This window comes from Ranitomeya imitator, chromosome 1 (genome assembly GCF_032444005.1).
Source record: "Ranitomeya imitator isolate aRanImi1 chromosome 1, aRanImi1.pri, whole genome shotgun sequence".
Lineage (NCBI taxonomy): Eukaryota > Metazoa > Chordata > Amphibia > Anura > Dendrobatidae > Ranitomeya > Ranitomeya imitator.
The window spans coordinates 839,266,740-839,286,440 of NC_091282.1; the positions used below are offsets into that span (position 1 = coordinate 839,266,740).

General features: G+C 42.9%; 1 protein-coding gene across 1 annotated transcript in view; it reads left to right on the plus strand.

The window, feature by feature from the left end:
• Positions 1-19,701, plus strand: part of ELP1 (elongator acetyltransferase complex subunit 1) — a 189,676-nt gene that overhangs the window by 94,497 nt on the left and 75,478 nt on the right. Inside the window, exons 14-19 of the mRNA XM_069740676.1 lie at positions 911-1,069; positions 1,167-1,276; positions 2,731-2,834; positions 16,024-16,077; positions 16,730-16,835; positions 16,997-17,112. Of these exons, the coding sequence (XP_069596777.1) occupies positions 911-1,069; positions 1,167-1,276; positions 2,731-2,834; positions 16,024-16,077; positions 16,730-16,835; positions 16,997-17,112 (649 nt within the window). The remainder of the gene's footprint in view (positions 1-910; positions 1,070-1,166; positions 1,277-2,730; positions 2,835-16,023; positions 16,078-16,729; positions 16,836-16,996; positions 17,113-19,701) is intronic.

The following is a 19,701-nucleotide window of genomic DNA, read 5'->3' on the forward strand; positions in this document are numbered from 1 at the left end:
TTACATAGACAGCAATGGGTTTTTTTTACGCAAACCGTGCACAATCGAACGCATGCGTTTCCTGGCTGCAAATAGACGCCTCTAAAATTACTACATGTTGCATTTCCGCGCCAAGCCGCAAGCGACAAAAAGACGCATGCGTCGTCAAACGCGGCAAAACGCGAACAAAAAAAAAGCATGCGTTTTTAATGTTAAATATAGAAAAACACGACACATGCGTTTATATGCGGTACCAACGCTGCGGCAAACAACGCAAATGTGAAACCAGCCTACCTGATTTAAAAACAACATTGACCGTGCTTGATTGACCAGCAAACTTGCCTGACCTTAACTCCATAGAGAATCTATGGGGTATTGTCTAGAGGAAGATGAGACACTAGACCCAACAATGTAGATGAGCTGAAGGCTGCTATCAAAGCAACCTGGGCTTCCATAACACCTCAGCAGTACCACAGGCTGATCGCCTCCATGCCACGCCGCATTGATGCAGTAATTGATGCAAAAAGAGCCCCGACCAAGTATTGAGTACATTTACTATTTCAGTTGGCCAATATTTCTAATTTTAAAATCATTTTTCAAGCTAGTGTTACAAAGTATTCTAATTTATGACTTTTGGGTTTTCATTGGCTGTAAGTCATATTCATCCGACATTAACAAAAATAAACACTTGAAATAGATCGCTCTGTTTCTAATGACTCTATATAATGAGTTTTACTTTTTGTATTGAAGAACTGAAATAAATTAACTTTTTGATGATCTAATTTTGTGAGAAGCACCTCTATATGATTGTAGATGGGAAATGAAATGCTTGTAGTGACTGGTTGTCAGATCAAAGTACGGTACCTAAAAGTTTTTGTATTTTATTTTTACATCAGTTTACTTAAAATTAGATTTTTTTTTCTGTTCTTAGAGTTCAAGTTCCATCGTGTAGCGCACATCCCCTCTGCTTCCGCCACCTCACATGGGTGCAGGATGACACTTTTTTGGTTGTAAGTCAAGGGGAGAGCTCCAGTCAATCAGATATTTACCACATTAAGATCACAGTGGATGGTCAGACCGTTGATGTCCCGTATGTAAACCTTTTTGTTTTTATGCTATACCCTATAGCACTATATAAATATTATGTATTTTATCATTCTATATATGTATCTTTCATTTGTTTTAAGAAAACCTGCTGTATCTCTTAATGGGCATATAATTAGTGTGTCCTATAACACAAAGACCAAGACATGTGCTCTACAAACAGCCAGTGGACAAATCTGGAAGTATCTTTGGGGTGAGTACCTGACAGCAGTTTTGTTAGGAATGAGAAATAAGCTGTTTAGCTCTATCTATCTATCTATCTATCTATCTATCTATCTATCTATCTATCTATATATCTATCTATCTATCTATCTATCTCATATCTGTTATTATGTATTTATATATCACCATTTCCATGGTGCTGTACATAAGAAAGGGTTACATACAAATTACAGATATCACTTACAGTAAGCAAATGAACAATTACAGACTGATAGAGGGGAGAGGACCCTGCCCTTGCGGGCTTACATTCTACAGGATGGTGGGGAAGGAGACAGTAAGTTGGGAGGTTGCAGCTCTGGTAATGGTGAGGTGGTAACTCCGGTAGTGTTGAGGAGGCAGCGGAGTCATTGCAGGCTGTAGGCTTTCCTGAAGAGGTGGGTTTTCAGGTTCCGTCTGAAGGATCCGAATGTGGTTGATAATCGGAATTGTTGGGGCACAGAATTCCAGAGAGCATGGGGGATATTCGGGAGAAGTCTTGGAGGTGGTTGGGTGAGGAGCGGATAAGTGTGGAGGAGAGAAGGAGGTCTTGGGAGGTCCGGAGATTGCGTGAGGGAAGATATCGGGAGATTAGTTCAGAGATATATGGAGGAGACAGGTTGTGGATGGCTTTGTAGGTCAGTATTAGTAGTTTGAACTGGATACACTGAGGGAATGGGAGTCAGTGAAGAGATTTGTAGAGGGGAGGAGTAGTGAGGAGAGCGATTAATTAGTCGGGCAGCAGAGTTAAGGATGGACTGGAGAGGTGCGAGAGTGTTAGCAGGGAGGCCACAGAAAAGGACATTGCAGTAGTCGAGGTGGGAGATGATGAGGGCATGCACAAGCATTTTAGTAGATTGTGTGTTGAGGAAAGGACGGATTCTGGAAATATTTTTGAGCTGCAGGCGACAGGAGGTGGAAAGAGCTTGGATGTGCGGTTTGAAGGACAGAGCAGAGTCCAGGGTTACTCCAAGGCAGAGGACTTGCGGTACGGGGCAAAGTGTGATGTCATTTATTGTGATAGATAGGTCAGGTATGGAAGATCTGCGAGATGGAGGAAAGATGATTAGTTCATATTTGTCCATATTGAGTTTGAGGAAGGGAGAGGAGAAGGAGGATATTGCTGATAGACACTCCGGGATTCTGGACAGCAGAGAGGTGATGTCTGGGCCAGAGAGGTAGATCTGACTGTCAGATCTATCTATATACTGTCATTTGCACACATATCTATTGGCCTGGTTTATCATCCCCCACCCCTTCTTTTTTTTTTTTTTTTTTTTTTGTCAAATCCCCCATAAAACCCCATTACTATTTAGATTTTGAAATTGTACTCCTATTTTTCAGCTTTGGGTGAAAATTTAATATATAGTACTTGCTAAGCCTGTTATGCCCAATTTTTCACTCGGTTATATTATGTTTGAATATAGTCCAACATCTTAATATTTTCAGAGCCCCCTGCCCCTGTCCTAGAACCTTGGAAGGATTCACTGGGCCAAGATGTAAAGTTTCAACAATCTTGTATTCAAACTGCCATCACAGAAGTAGATGGAGAGGTACAGTAATACAATACTTGACTTTATTAGAAACTCCGGTACATTAGAGTTTACAATGCCTATTCACATTATTCACAAAACATGTATGTCTGCAATAATCATGAATAACAAATTCACCGCAAGGAGTTATGTATCCATGTGTTAAGAATATATTAATAGTCCTAAATTAATCATGTGCATCCTAACGCTGGTAATAATCTTACCACGGCAGTGTTTGCCACGCTGTCATGCAGATGACAGTGGGGCCAACAACAGATGTTCGGCCCCCGTTCAACTGAATGGGGCACGGGTACTGTTCTGGTTTCTGAACCAAACTTTTTTAAATGATCGGCCGAACCTTTCGTACCCGAATATCCAGGGGTTCGCCCATCACTAGTCACCATCTTTGTCAAAAGAAGATCCTGTATAATGCAATTGCCTGAGATGTATCCTCACACTTTTTCCACATGTGGAACAGAAGCTTATATCAAGGATAACGATGATGACTGCACAGTGCCTCTCACACAGTTATAATGTAGATGATCACAGTTCAAAGAAGTATTTCCAGTTTTTGTAGATTAATTGAAGTTTTTTACCAAAACTATCCTGCAGATTTTTAAACTAAAGGGTCACCTACAATGTCCAGTGTTTACTTGAAAACTGATTTCAGCATTAATTCTCCTCTGAAGGCTTTAGCTGTTAGATGTCATAAGGACTAATTGAAGTGAGGGTCCACATAAATGGCAGTGTTTGCTAGATCCATTATAATGTACACTAAAGAATGTTTAAGATACTATGGAAAGGTCTTTTCATCGTATAAGCGAGAAAGAAGAAAGGCACTGCCACAAGCTGTATTACTAGCTTGTACTAAATATACAATCTTAGAACAAAAATCAAAACAAATATAAGATAATACCAAGGCCGAGAAGGGCAATAGCCCTGCTCCCTGAGTAAATGCATATATGCAGCCAGATACAATAAATAGTGTACTACTCCCAAAATATATTAGATACTAGAGAACATGGAGTACAATAAACACCAACGGAATGAAAAGATAAAACAATCATTTTATAATACACTTAAAATTAGCAACAATAACAGCCAAATCAAAAGGCAGAACACAAAAGAGAGGATGGATACAAGGAACCTGCTAGCACAGCAGGAGATAAGGACCAATAGTGGAAATATAAAGGTACCGTCACACTTAGCGACGCTGCAGCGATACCGACAACGATCCGGATCGCTGCAGCGTCGCTGTTTGGTCGCTGGAGAGCTGTCACACAGACCGCTCTCCAGCGACCAACGATGCCGTTAACCAGGGTAAACATCGGGTAACTAAGCGCAGGGCCGTGCTTAGTAACTCGATGTTTACCCTGGTTACCATCCTAAAAGTAAAAAAAAAAAAACAGTACATACTTATCTACAGCCGTCTGTCCTCCAGCGCTGTGCTCTGCTCTCCTCCTGTACGGCCCTGCGCTTAGTTACCCGATGTTTACCCTGGTTACCAGTGAAGACATCGCTGAATCGGTGTCACACACGCCGATTCAGCGATGTCTACGGGGAGTCCAGCGACCAAATAAAGTTCTGGACTTTCTTCCCCGACCAGCGACAGCACAGCAGGGGCCTGATCGCTGCTGCGTGTCACACTGGACGATATCGCTAGCGAGGACGCTGCAACGTCACGGATCGCTAGCGATATCGTCTAGTGTGACGGTACCTTAAGAGGGTAAATAGAGCAAGTCCTAAAAAGAGGGTATAGGGGGATGGTAAGATCCTAATGAATAGGCCATATAGGTTCTACACATAGATTCCTGTGAACACTGCCAAAAAGGGCAAATCCCCACTACCCCTGCATGCCCCAATAGAATGCTATCACTCACCCATAGTGAACACTGTCAGTAAGGTCCTCCTGCTGCGACCCCTTGACGCGCGTTTCGCGTAAGTGCTTCTTCAAGAAGGGGAGTAGCGTGTGTTGTGTCCCCTGGGTTTAAATAACAATGCCCCCAAATGCCGACAGGTGTGGTGCACGCGCCTCGAGAAGTGCATACCGGAAATAGACATCTCATACTGTGGCCGTCAGTACGGTGTGCGCATGCGGCAAAATCTTGCCTGGTGACGTTATGGGGCATGCGCACATCGTCACATAAGATAACCACAGGGATGGGTTAGCGGTGCGCAGGTCGAAATGCGCGTGCGCACTGCGGCATCCATGTTTTTGAAGATCCAGGCGGCGGCCATGATGGGTGAGATAAAAGGTGGTGAGAGTGAACGCTACCTTTGATGAACGTGAGGGGTAAGTGAGGATCAGTAGTGGCGTCAGGAAACCCACTCCTACAAACAGGGGCATGCACACCTAACGTCAGATATCGGTGAATAGTGCGCAGATCAGAATGCGCATCCCTCCACAGCGGCCATGTTAACAAAGATATTGACGGCAGCCATAGATTGGTGTGTACACAAGTGACATAGAACGGTGTACGGTCTAGGAATAAGGGTAAGAATTACCCAATAGGCCGTTTTAGAAAGAAAAGGAATCTGCAAATTTTATAATGAAACCCGCAGAGGTACATAAGTGTGCACAAGCATTGAGAAAATTAACCCCTTCATGACCCAGCCTATTTTGACCTTAAAGACCTTGCCGTTTTTTGCAATTCTGACCAGTGTCCCTTTATGAGGTAATAACTCAGGAACGCTTCAACGGATCCTAGCGGTTCTGAGATTGTTTTTTCGTGACATATTGGGCTTCATGTTAGTGGTAAATTTAGGTCAATAAATTCTGCGTTTATTTGTGATAAAAACGGAAATTTGGCGAAAATTTTGAAAATTTCGCAATTTTCACATTTTGAATTTTTATTCTGTTAAACCAGAGAGATATGTGACACAAAATAGTTAATAAATAACATTTCCCACATGTTTACTTTACATCAGCACAATTTTGGAAACAAAATTTTTTTTTGTTAGGAAGTTATAAGGGTTAAAATTTGACCAGCGATTTGTCATTTTTACAACGAAATTTACAAAACCATTTTTTTAGGGACCACCTCACATTTGAAGTCAGTTTGAGGGGTCTATATGGCTGAAAATACCCAAAAGTGACACCATTCTAAAAACTGCACCCCCTCAAGGTACTCAAAACCACATTCAAGAAGTTTATTAACCCTTCAGGTGCATCACAGCAGCAGAAGCAACATGGAAGGAAAAAATGAACATTTAAATTTTTAGTCACAAAAATTATCTTTTAGCAACAATTTTTTTATTTTCCCAATGGTAAAAGGAGAAACTGAACCACGAAAGTTGTTGTCCAATTTGTCCTGAGTACGCTGATACCTCATATGTGGGGGTAAACCACTGTTTGGGCGCACGGCAGGGCTTGGAAGGGAAGGAGCGCCATTTGACTTTTTGAATCAAAAATTGGCTCCACTCTTTAGCGGACACCATGTCACATTTGGAGAGCCCCCGTGTGCCTAAACATTGGCGCTCCCCCACAAGTGACCCCATTTTGGAAACTAGACCCCCCAAGGAACTTATTTAGATGCCTAGTGAGCACTTTAAACCCTCAGGTGCTTCACAAATTGATCTGTAAAAATGAAAAAGTACTTTTTTTTCACAAAAAAATTCTTTTCGCCTCAATTCTTTCATTTTCACATGGGCAGTAGGATAAAATGGATCATAAAATTTGTTGGGCAATTTCTCCCGAGTACGTCGATACCTCATATGTGGGGGTAAACCACTGTTTGGGCACTCGGCAGGGCTCGGAAGGGAAGGCGCGCCATTTGACTTTTTGAATGGAAAATTAGCTCCATTGGAGCAACCCCACAAGTGACCCCATTTTGGAAACTAGACCCCCAAAGGAACTTATCTAAATGTGTGGTGAGCACTTTGAACCGCCAAGTGCTTCATAGAAGTTTATAATGCAGAGCCGTGAAAATAATAAATACGTTTTCTTTCCTCAAAAATAATTATTTAGCCCAGAATTTTTTATTTTCCCAAGGGTTACAGAAGAAATTGGACCCCAAAAGTTGTTGTCCAGTTTCTCCTGAGTACGCTGATACCCCATATGTGGGGGTAAACCACTGTTTGGGCACATGCCGAGGCTCGGAAGTGAAGTAGTGACGTTTTGAAATGCAGACTTTGATGGAATGCTCTGTGGGCGTCACGTTGCGTTTGCAGAGCCCCTGATGTGCCTAAACAGTAGAAACCCCCCACAAGTGACCCCATTTTGGAAACTAGACCCCGAAAATAACTTATCTAGATGTGTGGTGAGCACTTTGAACCCCCAAGTGCTTCACAGACGTTTACAACGCAGAGCCGTGAAAATAAAAAATCATTTTTCTTTCCTCAAAAATTATGTTTTAGCAAGCATTTTTTTAGATTCACAAGGGTAACAGGAGAAATTGGACCCCAGTAATTGTTGCGCAGTTTGTCCTGCGTATGCTGGTACCCCATATGTGGGGGTAAACCACTGTTTGGGCACACGTCAGGGCTCGGAAGTGAGGGAGCACCATTTGACTTTTTGAATACGAGATTGGCTGGAATCAATGGTGGCGCCATGTTGCGTTTGGAGACCCCTGATGTGCCTAAACAGTGGTAACCCCTCAATTCTAACTCCAACACTAACCCCCCCACACCCCTAACCCTAATCCCAACTGTAGCCACAACCCTAATTCCAACCCTAACCCTAAGGCTATGTGCCCACGTTGCGGATTCGTGTGAGATATTTCCGCACCATTTTTGAAAAATCCGCGGGTAAAAGGCACTGCGTTTTACCTGCGGATTTTCCGCGGATTTCCAGTGTTTTTTGTGCGGATTTCACCTGCGGATTCCTATTGAGGAACAGGTGTAAAACGCTGCGGAATCCGCAGAAAGAATTGACATGCTGCGGAAAATACAACGCAGCGTTTCCGCGCGGTATTTTCCGCACCATGGGCACAGCGGATTTGGTTTTTCATATGTTTACATGGTACTGTAAACCTGATGGAACACTGCTGCGAATCCGCAGCGGCCAATCCACTGCGGATCCGCAGCCAAATCCGCACCGTGTGCACATAGCCTAATTCTAAAGGTATGTGCACACGCTGCGGAAAACGCTGCGGATCCGCAGCAGTTTCCCATGAGTTTACAGTTCAATGTAAACCTACGGGAAACAAAAATCGCTGTACACATGCTGCGGAAAAACTGCACGGAAACGCAGCGGTTTACATTCCGCAGCATGTCACTTCTTTGTGCGGATTCCGCAGCGGTTTTACAACTGCTCCAATAGAAAATCGCAGTTGTAAAACCGCAGTGAAATGCGCAGAAAAAAACGCGGTAAATCCGCCATAAATCCGCAGCGGTTTAGCACTGCGGATTTATCAAATCCGCAGCGGAAAAATCCGCAGAGGACCAGAATACGTGTGCACATACCACATTAGTATTTCCAGCCATGGCCGATGATATTTCAGCATCGGCCATGGCTGGATTGTAATATTTCACCAGTTATAATAGGTGAAATATTACAAATCGCTCTGATTGGCAGTTTCACTTTTAACAGCCAATCAGAGCGATCGTAGCCACGAGGGGGTGAAGCCACCCCCCCTGGGCTGTACTACCACTCCCCCTGTCCCTGCAGATCGGGTGAAATGGGAGTTAACCCTTTCACCCGATCTGCAGGGACGCGATCTTTCCATGACGCCACATAGGCGTCATGGGTCGGATTGGCACCGACTTTCATGACGCCTACGTGGCGTCATGGGTCGGGAAGGGGTTAAAAACGTATGCATGGCAAAGATGCCTAACTGGAATATACATATTAAAGTGACCTAGTGCAAAATAAGACATATGACATAATATATGTATAAATAAACATAAGAATAACACGGCCATCCTGAAGTACACCATGTCTGTAGAGTCGTAATATGCAGCCCATATGAGATGATCTTGTTGTAATAAATGATGTATACCGACTCCCAGGATATATAGTAAGTCCGTGTCGAATATTCGAGCATAATGGAACACCAGCGTTTTTGCTCATCTTGTACGGTAAGGGAGGGAACACTATCGAGGAGCGTGCGCCAGCACCTGGGGCAGGAGAATGTGTGACCACTAAAAACTAAAGAACAACACAACAATTAGAACAAAAACATTTAAAAAATAGGGTGGGAACGGCTATCAAAAACATATAGGAAACAGGATTTCTGCTACACAGCAAGCAAGGACAAAGGAGGAATACAAGGACTACAATCAATAGAAAAGGAGGATCTCATTTACTACAAAAAAGAAGCAAAGGATAGCTTCTCATTAAGTCCCTTAGGGGCCATCGTGTCCAGAGTGGCAATCCACCGACACTCATGTTGTGCTAGGATTTGATTTAAATTGCCACCCCTAATACCACCATGGATTCTATCAATTCCCCGCACCTTTAAGCCGCTGGGATTAGGCCAATGTAAATGAGGGAGCAGGGGCAGGTGGCATAATAGATTCCATGTGTGGTGTTACAAGATATGTAATCACGAATCTTAAACTCCCTGCTCCCATCAGATGATTTAAACGTGCCACAATGAAGGACATTAGGGCAGGCGACACAAGACCCACACGGGAAGCAGCACCCGAACCACATAGTGTGTGTGGTTTCGTAACATAATGACTTTTAACGAGATAATCTCTCAGGTTTTTCCCCTTACGCTGTGTCATATGGGGGCCAGACGATAAATGTGCTGATAAATGTGCTGCAAGGACACTGTCGGTGTGGAGAACTGACCAGTGTTTCGACAAGATCCCACGGATCTGCTCCCAGCGGCAATTTGAGGTGGAAATAAATCTAATCTTATTTGATGTTTCTCGGGGCGCAATTCTCGGCACCAAAAGATCCTCCCTATTCATGTGTTTCGCTCGCCTAGATCCTCTCTTGATACAGCGGCCGCTGTATCCCCTTTCTTTGAAACGGTCACTAAGTGTGGCTGATTGCTGTTCAAAGCGTGTCTCCGTAGAGCATACCCACCTGTTCCTCAGGAATTGACCAACTGGGATGGCCTTAATGGTAGAGTAACTGTGTGCGGAGGAGGCATGCAGCAGAGAGTTAACCGCAGTATCTTTGCGGTATAGATCCGTCTCAATGCTACCATCCTCCCCCACACACAGAGTAATATCAAGAAAATCAATACAATGTGCATGAAATTTGTATGTGAATTTCAAATGAAAAAGATTGTTATTGAGATATTGCATGAATTGAGAAAGGCTGGTCTCGTCACCCCTCCAGATCATGAGTACATTGTCGATGTATCGAAACCAGCCTACCACTGGGTCGGGGGCGTGCGATCCGTCACACTGGAAAACCTGTCGCTCGCAAAAGCCGAGGAACAGGTTAGCGTATGACGGAGCGCACGCCGCACCCATGGCTGTACTTTGAGGCCGGCGTCACACTAGCGAGTTTTACGGACGTAAGAGCGCATAAAATACGTCCGTAAAACACGCCTAACAAACGTCCCAATTATTCTTTATGCCCCTGCTCCTATCTGCCGTATTTTACTGATCTGTATTATACGGCTTTCTACGGCCGTAGAAAATCGCAGCATGCTGTGTTTGTCACCGTATTGCGCAAAAAAATCGCCAATGAAAGTCTATGGAAGCCAGAAAAATACGGATTACACACGGACCAGCAGTGTGACTTGCGAGAAATACGCAGCGGTGTTAGCGAGAAAAGCCGGTAATTCAGTGCGGTGTACAGTAAAATCACACTGACAGCTTATAGTAGAATAGGTAGAATAAATGTGTACACATAGAATAGGTATATATATATATATATATATATATATATATATATATATATATATATATATATATATATATATATATGTTTATATGTATGTATGTGTATACATGTATATGTGTGTATATATGTGTATATATATATATATATATATATACAGGTCCTTCTCAAAAAATTAGCATATAGTGTTAAATTTCATTATTTACCATAATGTAATGATTACAATTAAACTTTCATATATTATAGATTCATTATCCACCAACTGAAATTTGTCAGGTCTTTTATTGTTTTAATACTGATGATTTTGGCATACAACTCCTGATAACCCAAAAAACCTGTCTCAATAAATTAGCATATCAAGAAAAGGTTCTCTAAACGACCTATTACCCTAATCTTCTGAATCAACTAATTAACTCTAAACACATGCAAAAGATACCTGAGGCTTTTATAAACTCCCTGCCTGGTTCATTACTCAAAACCCCCATCATAGGTAAGACTAGCGACCTGACAGATGTCAAGAAGGCCATCATTGACACCCTCAATCAAGAGGGTAAGACCCAGAAAGAAATTTCTCAACAAATAGGCTGTTCCCAGAGTGCTGTATCAAGGCACCTCAATGGTAAGTCTGTTGGAAGGAAACAATGTGGCAGAAAACGCTGTACAACGAGAAGAGGAGACCGGACCCTGAGGAAGATTGTGGAGAAGGACCGATTCCAGACCTTGGGGAACCTGAGGAAGCAGTGGACTGAGTCTGGTGTGGAAACATCCAGAGCCACCGTGCACAGGCGTGTGCAGGAAATGGGCTACAGGTGCCGCATTCACCAGGTAAAGCCACTTTTGAACCATAAACAGCGGCAGAGGCGCCTGACCTGGGCTACAGAGAAGCAGCACTGTTGCTAAGTGGTCCCAAGTACTTTTTTCTGATGAAAGCAAATTTTGCATGTCATTCGGAAATCAAGGTGCCAGAGTCTGGAGGAAGACTGGGGAGAAGGAAATGCCAAAATGCCTGAAGTCCAGTGTCAAGTACCCACAGTCAGTGATGGTGTGGGGTGCCATGTCAGCTGCTGGTGTTGGTCCACTGTGTTTCATCAAGGGCAGGGTCAATGCAGCTAGCTATCAGGAGATTTTGGAGCACTTCATGCTTCCATCGGCTGAAATGCTTTATGGAGATGAAGTGCCAAAACCACTGGTAAATGGTTTACTGACCATGGTATTACTGTGCTCAATTGGCCTGCCAACTCTCCTGACCTGAACCCCATAGAGAATCTGTGGGATATTGTGAAGAGAAAGTTGAGAGACGCAAGACCCAACACTCTGGATGAGCTTAAGGCTGCTATTGAAGCAACCTGGGCCTCCATAACATCTCAGCAGTGTCACAGGCTGATTGCCTCCATGCCACGCCGCATTGAAGCAGTCATTTCTGCCAAAGGATTCCCGACCAAGTATTGAGTGCATAACTGAACATTATTATTTGATGTTTTTTTTGTTTGTTATTAAAAAACACTTTTATTTGATTGGATGGGTGAAATATGCTAATTTATTGAGACAGGTTTTTTGGGTTATCAGGAGTTGTATGCCAAAATCATCAGTATTAAAACAATAAAAGACCTGACAAATTTCAGTTGGTGGATAATGAATCTATAATATATGAAAGTTTAATTGTAATCATTACATTATGGTAAATAATGAAATTTAACACTATATGCTAATTTTTTGAGAAGGACCTGTATATATATATATATATATATATATGTGTATGTGTGTGTATATATATATATATATTAGTCAGTGAGACACATATATGTATATATATTATTATTTCCTACAGCGCGAGATAGCTTTAAAGCCGGTAATTCAATTGCCGGCTTTTGCTATCTCCTTCCTAAACCCGACATGATATGAGACATGGTTTACATACAGTAAACCATCTCATATCCCCATTTTTTTTTTGCATATTCCACACTACTAATGTTAATAGTGTGTATGTGCAAAATTTGGCCGTTCTAGCTATTAAATTAAATTTTCTCCGCCAGAGTAGTAAAGCCAGTGACTGAGGGCAGATATTAATAGCCTGGAGAGGGTCCACGGTTATTGCCCCCCCGGCTAAAAACATCTGCCCCCAGCCACCCCAGAAAAGGCACATCTGTAAGAAGCGCCTATTCTGGCACTTGGCCATTCTCTTCCCATTCCCGTGTAGCGGTGGGATATGGGGTAATGAAGGGTTAATGCTACCTTGCTATTGTAAGGTGACATTAAGCCAAATTAATAATGGAGAGGCGTCAATTCTGACACCTATCCATTACTAATCCAATAGTAGTAAAGGGTTAAAAAAAAAACACACACATTATTTAAAAGTATTTTAATGGAATAAACACAAAGGTTGTTGTAATATTTTATTCTACGCTCAATCCATCTGAAGACCCTCGCTCTGTAACAAAGAAAAAATAATAAACCAACAATATACATACCTTCCGAAGATCTGTAACGTCCCACGATGTAAATCCATCCAACGGATCTGGCAGAAAAAAACAATCAGGTGGAGAAAAAAAACGGATACGGTGGAAAAAAAAGATCCGGTGAAAAAAAACGGATACTGCAAATGTGCTCGCAGGATGCGTTTTGTACCCATAGACTTGTATTAGCGACGGATCGCGACGGCTGGCCACACGTCGCGTCCGTCGTGCAACGGATCCGTCGTGTTTTGGCGGACACGACGCACAAAAAAAGTTCAATGTAACTTTTTTTGTGCGACGTGTCTGCTATTTCCGACCGCACATGCGTGGCTGGAACTCCGCCCCCTCCTCCACGCTCATCACAATGGGCAGCGGATGCGTTGTGAAACTGCATCCGCTACCCACATTGTGCTAAATTTAGCATAACATCTGTCGGTACGTCTGGCCGACGGTTTGCAACGGCCCCGTACCGACGCAAGTGTGACAGTAGCCTTACATCTGAATTTGCTGAGTATAATGTAACCCCCCAAAGAATATAATGCAGCCCCCCCATAGAGTATGATGCAATCACCCCTCATAGAAGATAAATATAATACAACCCCCCATAGAATATAATGTAGCCCCGAATAGAATAGAATGCAGCCCACCTCCCCATAGAATATAATGCAGCCCCATCAGAGTATGATGCAATCATCCCTCATAAAATCTAATACAGCCCCCCATAGAATATAATGCAGCCCACCTCCCCACAATATATAATGTAGCCCCCATAGAATATAATGCAGTCCCCCATAGTATATAAGACAGCCTCCCCCATAGAATAGAATATACCCCCGCAATAGTATATAACACAGCCACATAGTATATAACACGGCCTCCCCCATAGAGTATAATATACCTCCCATAGTATATAGCACAACTTGCATAGTATATAGCACAGCCTGCATAATATAGCACAGCCTGTGTAGTAGTATACAGCACAGCCCATGTAGTAGTATACAGCACAGCCCACACAGTGGTATATACACAGCACAGCCCACACAGTGGTATATACAGCACAACCCACATCTCATCCCCCCGATAATGGCTCCACAGTCCAGAAAAAAAAACAAAAAAAACACTCTCCTCACCTTTCCTCTTGCCCACGCTGTTCTTGTCTCCTGTCTCGGCGGCTGCAGTCTGCCCGGGACACAGCAGGTGTGCGATGATATGACGTCATCGCGCACCCGCAGTGTCAGAGGCAGAGCGGGGAATGATGGGAGAGGGAGCGTCAGCGGACGCTCTCTCCTCCATCATTGCATTGAACTATACCGGCGTCATAGACGCTGGTATAGTTGAATGCGGCGGCACTGGCGGGAGTAGGGGGGAAAGAGTGCAGCGGCCCACTACTGGCACCGGCCCTTCTGGCATTTGCCAGAAGTGCCCGATGGCCAGTCCGGCCCTGGTCACCGCCCACACACTTCCCTCCTCCTGAACTGCAGCATTTCTTGGACCCACATCCGCAACAAAACTGCAGATATTTTTTACATCTCAATGAAAGTGTAAGGCCGGAGTCACAGTACAGCGAGATACGGCCGAGTCTCGCAGGTTAAATACAAGCTCTGGCACCGGCACTCCGGAGCGGAGCGTGCGGCTCCATGTATTGCTGTGCGGCCGCACGCTCCGCTCCAGAGTGCCGGTGCCAGAGCTTGGTTTTAACCTGCGAGACTCGGCCGTATCTCGCTGTGTGTGATCCCGGTGTAAGGGTGCAGAAACGCTGCAGTTCGGCACAAAAGAAGTGACATGCTGCGGAGAAAAAAAAAAAGCTGCGTTTCGGTGCGGCCTTTTCCGCAGCATGTGCACAACAAGTCTGCGGCTCCCATAGACTTACATTGGTTGTGCACTACACTGTGGATTTGATGCAATTCCGTACGGCAAAAAATGCTGGGGATCTGCAATCAAATCCGCAACGTGTGCACACAGTCTTAGCATTTAGTGAGCCTAGCAAAAAAGCCAAGCAAAAAACAAGTCTGGGATTGAACTTTCTTTGCAATTTCATCGCACTTTGAATTTTTTTCACATTTTCTGTTACACGACATGGTAAAACCAATGGTGTCGTTCAAAAGTAGAACTTGTCCCGCAAAAGATAAGACCTCACATGGCCATATTGACGGAAACATTATGGCTCTGGAAAGAAGGGGAGCGATAAACGAAAAAAGCTCCAGGGGTAAAGGGGTTTAGAAACATGGATATGGACATATCTATGGAAATAGATATATAGATATATCTGTATGTATCTATCTATCCCATATCTATCTAATTCTATCTATCTGTCTGTGTCTATCTATCTATCTCTCCTATCTATCATCTTTCTACATATCTGTCATCTATCTATTATCTATCTCTATTATCTATCTCTCTCTCCATCTAGCTATCATCTATTATATCTATCATCTATTCTATCTATCTATCTATCTATCTATCTATCTATCTATCTATCTATCTGTGTGCAATGGAGTGGGGGTTGGACAAATGTAAAAGAGGAGTTGGACAGAAATGACATCACAAATCTTTTTGAAGGGAGAGGAGGGAGGGGTTTGGGTGTGTTTTTGGAGTGGGTGTGCCAGGTTCGGGCTTAGTGGCAGTGCAATGCATCATGGAACTTGTAGTATTAGAGCACAATAACTCAGGAGAAAGGATGTTGTCGATTAACCCCATGAGAGCTGGATCCAGCACTGAAGATGTGCTGCTGGTAATATTGCTAAAATAAACACAGTAGATGTTTTCAGTGGCACATAATAGCAAGATTTATGAAAAAAAAAAAAAAAAAACTTTATAGAAGTGGACAACTTCTTTAAGTAACTTCCATTTCATTTGGTTGTTGGTAGATTGTGCTTCTTCTTCTCGTTCTATTTAACCCAGGCTACTGTTAGCTGGTTTTTGAATACTTTTAAGAAAACATCATTTGATATCACATAGTTACATAGGTTAAAAAAAGAAAATTGTCCACCAAGTTCAACTTTTTTCATTGCAGGAAGTTGTTTTGGGCATTACCGATAGATCCCGTTTATTCATCAATAATTTGGTGGTAAGTGTTTTTCATTTTAGTTTTATAACTTTAAAGGGAAGCTGTCAGCAGGTTTTTGCTACCCCATCTGAGAGCAGCATGATGTGGGGCAGATACCCTGATTCCAGCTATTACTTACTGGGTTGCTGATTAACAGCTTTCTGCCTACAGTGGCTTGTGGCAGTGGAATTTTTTTATGTTTTGCTATTTCACAACCGTAAATTTAATTTAACTTTGTTCGAGGGTTTGTATCAGTTCCTGTAAAGACTGCCTACAACTGTGAACATTTTGTTTTCTTTTTGTGACGCAAACAACAAATAGGACAAATTAATTGAAAACTTGAATTGAAAAGTCAGTACTTTGTAGAGCCTCCTTTTAGAGGAGGTAAAAAGCCCAGGGGGTGAATACTTTTGCAAACCACTGTATGCAGAGTTTCCAATCAGTGGTGTGGGTGGGTTACACAGAGCCCATAAATATAGAGGACTACCTGGCAGTGATAATCTCTTGCTGATGAAAGACTACAATAAGCAGCCCAGTAAGTGACACATCTTCGGAGACCATGTGTTTCTCTACATTATGCTGCTCTCAGATTAGGTGGCAAAAACCTGTTTCTGCTTATTGATATAATTGTTAGTGTTGTACATTTATACATTGTAATGTGCTTATGTGCCAGGTGGCTACAAATATCACATCTTTTGCTATATATGAGGACTTCCTGCTGTTAACTACCCAGTCTCATACCTGCAGATGTGTATCACTGAGAGCGCAATCCGTGAAAGGTAAATAACCGTACATAACATGAGCTTCCATATCTTATTAGTGAGTTTGCCATACATATCGGGTCGTATACAGTATGTTGCACTGATCCTTTTGATTTTGGGCAATATTCCGAAATAAGCCACAAACTTGACTGTCTCAATTCTCCAATTACTCATTGTAGCACTAGAATCACTCCTAAATGGCACAACAAGCGCCAACGATGAGACTGTTCGAAAAGTGGAGCGAGGATCTCGCATTGTTACTGTGGTTCCGCAGGATACCAAAGTCATCGTACAGGTCAGCCAGTGTTTCATTAAGCTGCGGACATTTCTCTGGAGAACAATAACCAGAACAATGACATACTGTAATTTGCGGATTATATAACACACCAAATTATAAGACGCATTATAAGACGCACCCCAAACTTTGAGGAGAAAATTTTTTCATAAAATGGTGGTGCTTCTTATAATCCATGCATCTTATTGCTTACCGGGGGTCACTGCTGGAGGAGGCAAGAGTGGAGCATTGCCGCAGGCTGGGATGAGGGGGTGTTTGGATGTGTGCCGATATTTTCGGTGGTGCGGGGCCTCTGCCGACATTTTGTGAAAGCCACACTTAAATGGTTTACTGTGCGGTGTACTCCGGGAAAATGGCTGCCGGGGGCGGCACATGCACAGATGGAGATCTCGGTACCAAGATCTCGGGAGATGAGATTTCAGTGCTGAGATCTCATCTCCTAAGATCTTGGTGCCAAGATCTTCATGTGCGCATTCGCCACTCCCGGCAGCTATTTTCACAGAGTCCACCGCATAGTAAACCATGTAAGTGCAGAAGCTCTGGGCTTCCACTCTTGCCTCCTCCAACAACGATACTGGGACCCTTCTTCACCGCAGCCGGTAAGGTATGTCCGCATTATAAGAACCACCCCCTTTTTTCCCCAAAATTTGCATCTTATGATCTGAAAATTACGGTAAATGACACCACCTTTAACTTTTCCTCAATAGTAATATTTTCTGTATTCTTGAATTAATCACTAATAACTTGTCCGGTGACCGTGATGTCACCACTGTGGAAAAATTTTCACCCAGAGCCGCAATACTTGTGTTATCATTTGGAACACATTACCACAAAGAACGGTCCTTGAATGGGTTGTCTCAAGTTCTTAAATGGTTGAAATTGCATAGTTCTTGTAATCAACCTTGCAATTTACCTATTAACCCCTTCACGACATGCGCCGTACTAGTATGTCTCACAGCCAGGACATGTCAGCTGTTTTGTACAGCTGACATGTGTGTGCAATAGCTGCGAGTGGAATAGCGATCTGCCAGCCGCTATTAACTAGTTAAATGCCGCTGTCAAATGCTGACAGTGGCACGTAACTAGCGCTTCCGGCCATCGGCTTGTGTCGGCATGACAACCAGAGGTGGTTGTTGATGCCGGCTTGCTGTGAGCGCCACCCTGTGGTCAGTGCTCATAGCAATACAGGAATTCAGCTACATAGGAGCAATCTGAAACAATTATATAAAACAATTTAAAAAAAATAAAATAAAACCTGCACATATTTGGTATCGCCGCGTTCAGAATCGCCCAATCTATCAATAAAAAAGGATTAACCTGATCGCTAGACGGTGTAGCGAGAAAAAAAAAATTCAAAACGCCAGAATTACTTTTTTTAGTCACTGCGACATTGCATTAAAATGCAATAACGGGCGATCAAAAAAACATATCTGCGCTAAAATTGTATCATTAAAAACGTCAGCTCGTCACGCAAAAAATAAGCCCTCACCCAACCCGAGATCAAGAAAAAAAAATGGAAATGCTACGGGTATCGGAAAATTGCGCAATTATTTTATTTATTTTTTAGCAAAGTTTGGAATTTTTTTCACCACTTAGATAAAAAAAAAGAACCTAAACATGTTTGGTGTCTATGAACTCGTAATGACCTGGAGAATCATAGTGACAGGTCAGTTTTAGCATTTAGTGAACCTAGCAAAAAAGCCAAACAAAAAACAAGTGTGGGATTGCACTTATTTTGCAATTTCACCACACTTGGAATTTTTTTCCCGTTTTCTAGTACACGACATGGTAAAACCAATGGGGTCTTTCAAAAGTACAACTCGTCCCACAAAAAACAAGCCCTCACATGGCCATGTTGATGGAAAAATAAAGTTATGGCTCTGGGAAGGAGGGGAGCGAAAAACGAAAACGAAAAAGGGCTCTGTCATGAAGGGGTTAATGGGCGATTTTTAGTTCTACAGTGAGCAGCTCATCTGCAGTCTCAGAGTGACCAGTTACCTTGGTAAAGATTTCACTCCAGTTGTAGGTGCTCATGCCACTATGAAGATAGCCAGCCTCCAGCCCCCTGAGCTTCTACCATGGTGTAAAGGCAAAGCTACCTGTGCTTGCTGTTTGGGAGAGTACTCCATTCGGGCCAGTCAGACTGTGTATTGGCTGGGTACAGCACCTCAGGTCCTATTCACTTAAATTGCATCTGATCTGCAGTACCGGTGAGCGGCCACTAAGCCGCGTGACAGCTGATAACAGCTGATCTGTGGGGCTGCTGGGTGTTGGACCCCCACCGATTTTATATAATTGACTGATCCTACAGATAGGTAATCAATATCCTAGTAATAAAACATCCAGTGAATAACAGACTGATCAAAGGAAGAAGCAGCTCATAAAGGGTTATCCCCAAATCAAACATTTAAAGCAAATCCACATGATATGCCTCAAATGTATCTATCTAGTAGTCATAGGTCCCACCACTGGTACTTGTTTGCCAAGAACAAGATTTTTTAATGGTTAGAAAACTATATATTAAAGGGGTTGTCCACTACTTGCAAACTCCTTCATAAGCACTATTTTTCCTCCAAGTAAAGTGAAAAC